At 38.8% G+C, this 11529-nt stretch overlaps 1 protein-coding gene across 1 annotated transcript; it reads left to right on the top strand.

Annotated features, from left to right (window-relative positions):
* Positions 1 to 6680: 6680 nt before the first annotated feature.
* Positions 6681 to 11319, top strand: LOC138826736 (protein orai-2-like). The gene is made up of 2 exons (XM_070021976.1): positions 6681 to 7153; positions 11217 to 11319. The coding sequence occupies exons 1-2, from the start codon at positions 6681 to 6683 to the stop codon at positions 11317 to 11319; spliced, it is 576 nt and encodes a 191-aa protein (XP_069878077.1).
* The last annotated feature ends 210 nt before the right edge of the window (positions 11320 to 11529 follow it).

Here is an 11529-nt window from a genome sequence, read left to right as displayed (position 1 = left end):
TCTTGGAATTACTAGGAATTGAACTTAAGGGTTTTGCGCTTTCTAAGAAGGCATTCCACCACTTAAGATGCACTTCTAACACTATTTTGCCTTGATTAATTTAGAGATAGGGTTCTGCTTTATGCCTAGGTTGGTCTGGGCTATGATCCTCCTACTTATACTTCTCTGAATCACTAGGGATGACAGGCATTCACCACTGTGCCCAGCCTTTGTGCTTCCCCTGTAGTTGGCATAATAGGTGCATGCTGCCACTCCTAACCATGGGTCAATATGGAATCTCATGAACTTTGAAGCCTGATGGGTCTCAAACTCTAATCCCTTTATCTCTGCTTACCAAGTAGCTTGGATTCCAGACTTAAGCTATCATTCTCAGCAGTTTTTCCTTGAAATACTTACAAGCCTTGTTTCATGTCTTTCCCTTCTTAGGTATGCCCACCTTATTTGAAATAGCATCCTGCCTACCATTTTTCATGCCTATTGATATTTTTCTTCATCATAATATAGCTATTGAATAATGTATAATTTATTTGTTGTCATTGTCTCATATACTTTTTGAGTTGGGGACTTGCTTATTCTGAGAGTTTAGTTAATCATTTTCTCTTTAGAAGGTACTTACTAAGTATACACACACACACACACACACACACACATAACAAATTCTCTGTATATATCTCTATATACATATCTATCTATCTATCTATCTATCTACCTCTGTATATACATACAGAGAAAGAGTTTGTTTGTTGTTTTTTATTGGTCATAGACTTGAACTCTGGGCCTGGGTACTGTCCCTGAGTTCTTTTGCTCAAAGCTAGTGCTCTATCACTTTGAGCTATAGCATCACTTCCAGTTTTTGAATGGTTAATTGGAGATAAAAAAATCTCATGTGTATGTTTCTGTCCAGGCTGGCTTCGAGCTGTGATCCTCATATCTCAGCCTCTTGAGTAGCTAGGATTACAGGCGTGAGCCACTGGTGCCTGGCTTACTAAGTATATTTTAAATGAGTGAGTAGTGGAGTTGAATGGTGGGAGTCCTAATCCATTACTCTCTACTCTGCATAGTCACTTTCATATCTCTTAAAGTCATTAAGTATTTTTTTTATTGCCCTCCATACAAATATTTGATAGCTCCATTGGTAGAATGGGAGATTTCTAGGGCTGATGAGTCTGGAATATTGACTCTTAGTTGGAGTTAGTGGGAGTCAGGGGGACAGGCTAGCAGACCTAGGCTCTTGATTTAGGGGGCTGGTGTTGGAGTCTGTGAAGCTGCATGGTGAAACACTGGAAGAGATTTGGAAACTAGTGACTGTGTGACTACATTTTAATATACATTTATGTAACAGTGGTTTACCCAGTTTATTAAAGCTCCTTTTCAGTATTTCCCTACTCAGGATAATCCTTAGACCTCAATCTTCAAATTTTGTGTTTGTTCTGCCATAGAATGCATGATTACTGTTCCTGCTTTGGGCCATAGGTAGTGCACAATAGTCTTTGAGGGAGGAGCAAACAGGATGAACAGGATCTGAATGGCAGTCTGTTGGCATGTATGTGTATCAGATTTTCTGAGAGTAACATTGGAGGTCAAAGGTGAGGGTCTGAGCATTAGGGGAAGTCTTCTCAGCCTTATAGCTGGTGTTCCTACCCCTAGCTTGACCTAATAAAGAATGGAGATGTATTAGAAATCCAGTCATTTGGGGATGGGAAGGTAGCTCAGTAGTAGAGTGCTTACCTCACATGCATGGGGCCCTGGGTTCAATTCCTAAGCACCACATAAACAGAAAAAGCCAGAAGTGGTGCTGTGGCTCCTGTGGTAGAACACTAGCCTTGAGCTAAAGAGCTGAGGGACAGTGCCCAGGTCAAGTTCAAGCCCCATGACAAAATAAATAAATAAATAAATAAAAATAAAATCCAGTCATTTTTGGATTCTATTTTTAAGACCATGATGTTTATTCCATGGGTTGTAAGAGTGGAAGGCTATAGAAAGGCACAAAAGACCCATAGGAGATAGAGTGGATAGAAACATTTCCAATCTTTGATCCTCTGGCAATAATAGAGTATTTTCAGGAATAGAAGTAAACTGTTGACTTCAAAGAAAGCAAGACATTGGAATCTATTTCTTTTTGCACATGTGTGTTCATTATCAAATGGAATTCGGTGTGTAAAGTACTTTGTGAAGTACCCAGAAAGCAATAATTACAAGAAGTAGTAGTTATTATTACTGAACACACAGTATGGTTGATAAGGGAATGTTCACATTTCTTTTCAAGTGAGTCTAGTCCATGGTACAGAAACAAGATTTCTGCAACACACATGGAATCTGCTGAGATTTTCAGAAAAACAAAGGAAATCAACAATGAGCCAAAGAAAACTCACTTAAATTGTAGTTATACGCAGTTTCATCATTGGTGCCATTTAAGAGTTCATCAAAAACTTCTATTTTCATACAGATTTAAAGTTGGTAATGTCTGAAATATATTTGATCCAATGCATCATTTTTGAAGCTGCATGTTTGGAAGCAAACTTATTCCACATGTTATTAATTATTTAACACATAATTAAGTGCTTCCCACCAGTGAAGAGCATTTTGTAGATTTATTTTCCTTTAGAAATTGAAGTTGCTTTGGGTTTAGTTTTGGACTGAAACGGTAACCATGTCTGCTTTCTTTGGACAGGAGCACTACTTGTGGCTATTGTTTTACTTACCCTTGTATCTCTAGTCATTTGCTGAGGTCCTGACATACAGTAGGTGCTCAATATTTATGGGATGGATGAAAGAACCATTAGATGACCTCTGATTGTTGATGTGATCCTAGTATGTGTATTCAGAGATCATGATTTTAAAGAGGTATTCCTTCATTAGTAAGCTATACTGGGTTATAATGGGCTTAATCATTTTCTAGAGATATTATAATAAATTACCTTGAGCTAAATGAAGTAAATCAATAGAAATTTATTCTTATAATTCTGGAGGCCAGAGATCCAAATTTAAGGTGTTAGCAGCGTTATGCTTCTTCTGATAGCTCTAAGGGAGAATCTTTTCTCATCTCTTCTAGTTTCTGGTAGCACTAACTGCACAATTCTAGTTCCTCTGTACTGTATTCACATGGCTTCTCCTCTGTCTTTTCCTATTCAGTTACTTATAAGGACACTTACCTCTGAATTTAGGGCCAATCTGGATTATCTCAAATAAGATTGTTGACATCATAAATTATATCTACAAAGATCTTTCTCCAAATGAGGCTGAACTTATACATTCTAGAATGTGGGTATCTTTTCTAGATTTCCACCTTTCAGCTTCTCTGCAGAGGGTTCGTAGAATTCCCAACATTCATAGTAGGTCTGTCATTTTTCTGTCCAGTTTCTTCACACAATTCTGAACCTGAGTTTTCTGAAGTGTTTGCAGCTAAGAGGGGGTAGGTTATGGGTTGTGTCTACAATCTAATTTAGAAAAAAGATGGGAGAAAATGAAGTCAGTATTTCAGCTACAAATGGAAAAAAATACAGTGAATGTTGAAAACCGGTGGGTGGGGAGTGGAAGTTGAGCAAATGCTCAGGAAGTAATGTTACACCCAACTCGACGAGCTCTGTGTGATGTATTAGAAACAGGGATTTGATACATAGTGACCTGAGTGATGACAAATGCAAGAGTAGTGGTGACGATGGTATCGAGGGGAGTGATTTCACAATAATCTCAGCATTTCACTCTTGGAGAAGGTAAGAAGGTTTATGGAGAAAATTGACAAGTCGTGAAGACAAGGCCAGAGACTCTTGGGACCAACAGTTTGAAATAAAAGATCCATGAAGAATACTGATCGGGAAAGAGACCTGGGGAAGATTGTGGTTTCTACATTGAAACAATCTGTATTCGATTTGGCAGTAGTAAAATGCAAGGTCTTGGAATGTATAAATATCAAAGAAATAGTACATCAGTGGTAAATTATTCCAGAATTAAATAACGAGCCAGTGAGAACACATTCTGAAATTATTGTAATCCTGGGTAGCATTTTATTGAAAGGAAATGATGGAAATGATGGAAATGTTCAACAGGTGGCAGCTAAAGGGACCTTTTCATTTAATTCATTTTGGCGAAGGAGAGATAAAAATATTGTTGAAAAATGAGACAATATTGTCTAAGTGAAATAATTCTTGGAAAAAAGGAAAAAGTCATGGAGTAACAAGACAAAACAAAACAAAAGCATAAGAAGGAAGCGCTCACTGTATAAATTAGAAATAGACCTTTTCTTTCTCAGGAAGACCTCAATAAATAAAACATTCAATGTTCTGGTGAAAAACTCAGTAGCAATTAGAAGAGAGTTCTTTTTCAATGATTCAACTCTACAAGACCTAAACATTGAAATGAGATTCTAATGCTTTGTGAAAAGCGAAATAAAAATTTATAGCATTCAGTGGCAGACAAGGCATACAAAAATGTATTTATAAAAATGGAAAACACCTGCAACGCTGAGAGTGAAGAAAAATTGCATTTATATTTGGGATCTCATGGGAAAATTGTAAATCTGTCTTTTCCTGGTCACTGGGAATCTGTGTGTGTCTGTGTGAATTCATTGTCACACTGAGGTAGATGACATCACAGAGTAAAGATATAAATGAAGATTTTGGGAATTTCTACAGCAATGAAAGTCCCTACTTGCCGTATGAATATCCTTGTGTATATCCTAATAAAACAGCTTCTTCCTATTAATATTACAGCCCTCAAAATGGCTGCTGTAAGGACGTCCCTGGAGCTTCAGTTATTGTTTTTGCTGTTCTGATTCTTTCATTCATCTTTCTGTGGAGTATTGTTGGCCTTCTCTCACTCCTTCTTTATCTCTGCCCTTACACAAGGGTATGGGCTATGTTCTTCATTTCTGGAGTGTCTACATTAGCAGTCCAATTGTCCCAGAAAGAATTGATTGTGTTTGGATTTTAATATTAAAAAAATTTAATCTGTAGTACATGCAATTCAAGAAATCTGATTGTTAAAAAACAATGACCCTATTGTCATGACTTTTTTCAATTTTAATTAGTAATGTGAGAATGAGTTTCTGATTATGTCTGAATGGATGACAAACCACCCATTCCTTTTATGTTTTTTTCCCTCTCAAAGTTACTTGTCACCTATTTTCCAGTGCATTATAGCCTTGAGCTCTTGTTTGCCATTTTCCAACTCCCAGAGCAATGGTTCATTAAGAAAGTTGCCCACTTTTAGTAGTTTACTAGTTGAATCTTATTTGATCTCTTAGATCCTAAATACCTTCGTGTGCGTGTGTGTGTGTGTGTGTGTGTGTGTGTGTGTGTGTGTGTGTGTGTGTTTTGCCATTCTTAGCGCTTGAACTCAGGGCCTGTGCACTGTCCCTGAGCCTCTTTGTGCTCAAAGCTAGTGCTCTACCACTTGAGCTACAGTGCCACTTCCGGCTTTTTCTATTTATGTGGTACTGAGGAATTAAACACAGGGCTTCATGCATGCTAGGCAAGCACTCTACCACTGAGCCATATTCCCAGCCCCCTTCATGTGTTTTTCCAGGCTCCTAGATACTTCCCACATTGACTATATTTAGGTGGAGAGTTATTCTATTAGGGCTATAGCATATCCTTACAATGAGTTTAACAATGCGGTATGTCTCTATATTTCTTTGCTGAGTATGCGCATTTTATTTTCTGAAATGGGATAACAACTTTGTCTTACACTTAAATAAGACACAGTAATTATTTTAGTGGACTCAAACTAATTGACATTCATGGAAGTATGATTGGCTTAGGTTAGATGACAAGGGAGAATCTCTAAGGGGCATGTTACTGCTTTGTGTTAGAGAGAACACATATACAAAGTTTTTGATTTTAAGTACACAGGGTTGGCGTGCTGCTGGGCTATTGGAAAGATTGTGACTTTTTCTATTTTATAAGATGTGTACACAAATGTAAGATAATGTTTCACTTATAAACTGCCTTGAAGACATACTTACACACGTGTACACACACTCACACATATACAAGAGTGCTGCACAAAGCTTTGGGAGACTGCATCATAATTAGTTGTAAGTAGGAAGAAAGGAATAGAAATATGTATATATATTTTAAGCAAAGGAATTAAGCATGACTGCTATATGGATTAGTAAAATAAATACACACAAACACACACATGCATATACCATATACACACATGTATACATATGTATATGCATGTATTTAGAAAATTCCTAAGTTTTAAAATACATTTCTTCCTTATTATTATTATCATTATCTTATTGTTGGTTGTGGGGATTGAACTCAGGTCCTGGACACTGTCCTTGAGCTTCTTTTTTTTTTTTTTCTTCCGGTTTTCTGGTGGTTTATTGGAGATAAGAGTCTCACAGACTTTCCTTCTTGGGCTGGCTTTGAACCATGATCCTCAGATCTCAGCCTCCTGAGTAGCTAAGATTACAGGCATGAGCCACCAATGCCTGGCTGTTTTCTGCTGTTTTTTTTTTTTTTTTGGACAGGATTTTTACCAGGCTAATCTTGAATATCCAATTCTCTACTTCAGTCTCTTGAGTGCTGGTGTATGCCACCACACCCCACCCAAAGTGTGAAATACCTTAGCAGTGAGGAGGGAGTCGGCCTTCAGGCTAAGTGTGGGTGAGTCCCTGGCAGGGGAGCCCACAGTTGCCTGCAGCCCTGCCTTCCCCCGGCCCGCAGGTTGCCATGGTGGAGGTGCAGCTGGAGACGCAGTACCAGTACCCACAGCCGCTGCTCGTGGCTTTCAGCGCCTGCACCACGGTGCTGGTAGCCGTGCATCTGTTCGCACTCCTCATCAGCAAGTGCATACTGCCCAATGTGGAGGCTGTGAGCAACATCCACAACCTCAACTCCATCAGCGAGTCGCCACACGAGCGCATGCACCCCTACATTGAGCTGGCCTGGGGCTTCTCCACTGTGCTGGGCATCCTGCTCTTCCTGGCTGAAGTTGTGTTGCTCTGCTGGATCAAATTCCTGCCAGTGGATGCACGGCGCTCACCAGGCTCTGGTAGCCATGCCGGCTGGCAGGCCGCCCTGGCGTCCACCATCATCATGGTGCCAGTGGGGCTCATCTTCGTGGTCTTCACCATCCACTTCTACCGCTCGCTGGTGCGCCACAAGACCGAACGCCACAACCGTGAGATCGAGGAGCTGCACAAGTCCTTGAGCTTCTTTTGCACAAGGTTAGTGCTCTATCATTTTGAGCTACAGCACCACTTCTGGTTTTTTGGTGGTTAATTGGAGATAAGAGTCTCATGGACTTTCCTACCCAGACTCCTAAATTAGCTAGGATTATGGGCATGAGCCACCAGCGCCTGGCTATTCCTTATTTTGTTGTTGTTGTTGTTGTTTTTAGCATGTTTTGACTTCAAATAACTTTTAAGAAGTAAACAATCTATTCATTATTGCTGTAGACATTTGAACTTAAGTCCTTCTCCACGTGTGTTTTCCTTCCTGCAAGTTTTCCTTTATTATGTGCATAAAATTAAGCAAGTCTACTGTGTTTCTGGGTGTCTGGAGCTGTTTGACAGAATTTCTTCTTGCTTCAGTATTGGACAGAGAATGGAGTTGGGGGTGGTGGTGGAGTGTTGGAGGTTTTAGTCTGACCTCTGATGCTCCTGGGCACTAACATGTGGAAATAATGGTTGGTTTATTCCTGCTACATCTGTTTTGAAGATTTAGTCTATTATATTCCTTTCTCTTCCTTTATGTTTTTATTCCTTTTTGTCTAATTACTGTATTAAAACTCACATTCATTTGAAATTTCCTCTTTGAGGACAGTGGTTTTGCCTAGTTGAAAAACAGTAACTTGCCAAATCTTCCTTTTTAGCAGGAGGTTCCACTTTTGTGCCGTTCCCCCTCCCCCACCCCCCGGGCAGGGGTTCTAGTGTTAAAGCCATTCATGATGAGATCATTCTCAATCTAGGTTAGTGTCTTCTCTTGTTGTTTCTCACTGGTTCTGTAGTGGTGGTTTGTCTTCTGGAGTAGTTTGTAAATCCCAGTTTATGACATAAACTTTAGGTTATAGCCTAAAATTAAAACACAAACGTTTAAAATAAATGTTCATGATCAAAAAGGTAACAGTGGTGATGTACTCACCATCCATATTATTTTTGCAGTCTTTTCTGCCCTTATAACTTTCTTAGTTTTTCTTTGAAAAAAGAAACCCTCTAAAATGTTTGGATCCATCATCCATTCTTATGCCAATTAAAAATATTCATAATTCTAGACACAATGGTTAAGGCATAGAATACCTAACAATCATTAGAAGAAACCCAAGTTGTCTCCTTGAAGGGATTGAAAATCTATTGGGAAATTCAAATAATGAATAAGGCATTGAATTTGAAATGATATAGTACATTTCAAAATTCTATGAGTCTTTTAGAGCTTATTTTGAGCTCGGTGTTGGTGGCTTACGCCTGTAATCCTAGCTACTCAGGAGGCTGAGATCTGAGGAATTCGGTTCAAAGCCAGCCCGGGCAGGAAAGTCTGTGAGATTCTTATCTCCAATAAATCACCAGAAAACCGGAAGTGGTGCTGTGGCTCAAGTGGTAGAGCACTAGCCGTGAGCTGAAGAGCTGAGGGACAGTACCCAAGCCCAGAGTTCAAGCACCACAACCGACCAAAAAAAAAAAAAAAGCTTATCTTGAGAAGGTTTTCTATGACCATATGTCCAGGGAAAGGGGACAGAAGGGTCTGCGAGACCTATTTTTTCTTTGTCTGCTTCTGCCTATGTGCTCTTGCTTCCTCTGTTCACAAAAGTGGGGTTGGGAACCACCTAAGTGCTGCTCACTTCCTACAGGTGTCCACATCTGATTTGTATTTACAACTGAGTGGGGGTCATTACTGGATTATTTCAAAGAAAGTGTTGTGGGTGTTGTTAAGTGTTTTCACTGGCAGTGTGAAAGCTTTAAACCACTTTTTGTCTTCAGTTGTGACTAAAACTTCCATTGGCCTGGGCTGCCTGGAATGGTCTCAGCATCCCATACAGCCGGGATGACCTTCATGTACCACTCTGCTTAGCCATTAGTGGAGAAGGGGTTTTGAAGTATGATCATTCTGGGCTCAAACTGTGATCTTCCTGAACTGAGTCTTTTGGTTATTTTTTTAATTTGGGACTTGCTTCTTCTTTTTTTTTTTTTTTTGCCAGTTTGGACCATGATTCTTCTTACTTATACTTATTGCCGTTGCTTAGATGACAAACATGCAACATTGTACCCAGCATTTTTCTGTTGAGAATAGAGTCTTTCAAACTTCCTTTTTTGCCTGGGTTGCTCTTGAACCTTGCTCCTCCTGATGTATGCTTTGTGAGTAGCTATGATTATAGCTATGAGCCACTAGTGTCAGTCTCTCTCTCTCTCTCTCTCTCTCTCTCTCTCTCTCTCTCTCTCTCTCTCTCTCTCTCTCCAATAGCCTCAGGACAAGTTTAGCGATGAGTGAAAGGTGATTTCAATTTGTAAGTTTTAGATATGATGTGTTTTGGCAAAAGAATAAACAGTATTTGATAATTGCTAAAGCCACATAATAATTACTGTTGTATCTAATACAAAGTAATATTCTGTATACATTAAGATGTGTAATCATGCTTTATAGTCTTTCTGTATGCATAGGCAAACTAGTTTTTTAATCAAATCAGATGATTTGGCAGCTAGCTTTCAGAACAGAATTCCTTTAACTTACTTTTTCATACAATCACGTCACATAAACATATTTATGTGAATGATTAAATAAATGCTTGCAGAATCTTATAATAATAATGTTATATCTGAAAGTGGAATGCTATTGATATCAGAGATACTTGCTTAATGAATGTATAAATTACCCTTTGGGATTATTTATTTTTCTAATCTCTCCTTATGAATGAAAAATTAAGCAAATCTGATCAGGGATTTGTCCGTTTTGAGTCATTCTTCATGTAGAGCTCTATTTTGTCCATATGCCTAATATGGAAACATTAAAAAAATCTTAAACCAGCCCGTGCTAGTGGCTCACATCAATATCCTAGCTGCTCAGGAGGCTGAGATCTGAGAATTGCGGTATGAAGCCAGAGTGGATAGGAAAGTTTGTGAGACTCTTATCTCGAATAAACTACCTAAAAGCTGGAAGTGGAGATGTGGCCTAAGTGATAAGGTACCTTATCACTTAGCTCAGGACATTGCCCAGGCCTTGAGTTCAAGCCCTAGGACTGGCACACACACACACACACACACACACACACACACACACACACACACACACACACACACAAATACAACCTTAAACTTACTGGCTGTGGATTGTTACCAAAAACATGGAAAAGTAGGTGCTACCAAGTTTGCAGCAGAACCTGGAATAGAATTCAGGGTTGTATATTTTCCAATGTGTGCTTAATTGTTGGGGACCATGTTGCTTTTCTTAATTACATTAGGATAAGGAAAATACCATAGAAACTTGGTTACAAAAGATTAGGGGCTAATTCATCAAGAAATTTCAATAAGAATTTTTAAGAACATTCTTAATTAAATTGTTTTAGATAATCATTAAATTAACTATATTCTGTGGGTTCTTTGTTCAAATAAATTTGGAAAACTGTATTACTTGAAATTAAATAGGTTTTTAAAAATTATAGGTCTTTTTGTAAACTTTAATATGCCTTGTGACAAAAGGAGAAAGCCAATTACTGCAGTTTTCTAATTTATTTGGCCCCAAAACCATTAGGTTGAGATACCTCTGTTTACATTTCATGGAATACCATTTAAAAGAGATATACTTACAGAAGTGGCCCTTATTACATGATTTTCCATTTGATACAAGAAATTATGAGGATTCCTGAGAATTACTTCCAAGGATGAGCACAAAGGGGACTGAGTGAAGTGCACATACAAAAAAGAAATTTCCAATGTAAGAACTTTCCTTTGAGTCACCTTAATTAAGCCAAAAAGAATCAACAGATTTGGTAGGAAGCAAATCCGAGTTACTACTCTTTGTTGCAATTAATCCAGATGAGGTATTTCATAAGGTAAGCTGGAGACACAGAAGTGTCCTTTGGCTGGTCAGTGGTGTCTCAGGCCTGTAATCATTGTTATGCAGGAGGCTGAGACCCGAGGATCACAGTTCAAAACCATTCCAGAGAATAAAAGTCTGAGCAACTCTTATCTCCAATTAACAAAAAGCCAGAAGTGGAGGTGTGGCTGAAGTGGTAGAGTGCAAACATATGTTTGAGCAAAAAGCCAAAAGTATGAGGCTCCAAGTTCAAGTTTCAGTTCTATTTCTGTATCTGTCTCAGCTTCTCTCTCTCACACACACAGATGAAATTGCCTTTCGATCTGGAGGATATCAGAAATAATCACAAAAGTTCTTAAAAAGGATTCATATTGTGATCTCAGTGTTATGATGGTACACACAGAGGAGTCACTTAGAAAAGGTCAATGACTAATTGGTAGTGTGGTGCTGAAGTAGCAATGGTGAGAAAGTGACAAACAGAACTTCGAGGGCTGCCTGTTCCAGGCATAGGGCTTCTTTTAGCCATTTGATGAGCCTTTCTCTCCCTGCAACA

Source organism: Dipodomys merriami, unplaced genomic scaffold, assembly GCF_024711535.1.
Source record: "Dipodomys merriami isolate MVZ:Mamm:240054 unplaced genomic scaffold, mDipMer1.0.p SCAF_15, whole genome shotgun sequence".
NCBI classification, from domain to species: domain Eukaryota; kingdom Metazoa; phylum Chordata; class Mammalia; order Rodentia; family Heteromyidae; genus Dipodomys; species Dipodomys merriami.
Note: the sequence above shows the minus strand (reverse complement) of the source record. Positions and strands in the feature narration are given on the sequence as shown.

Bases quoted from the DNA above. Each gene is read 5' to 3' on its own strand.
- LOC138826736 (XM_070021976.1), top strand. From the start codon at position 6,681: ATGGTGGAGGTGCAGCTGGAGACGCAGTACCAGTACCCACAGCCGCTG. The intron at 7,154-11,216 runs GTCCTTGAGCTT...CAAAAGTATGAG, and splicing joins GAGATCGAGGAGCTGCACAA to GCTCCAAGTTCAAGTTTCAG.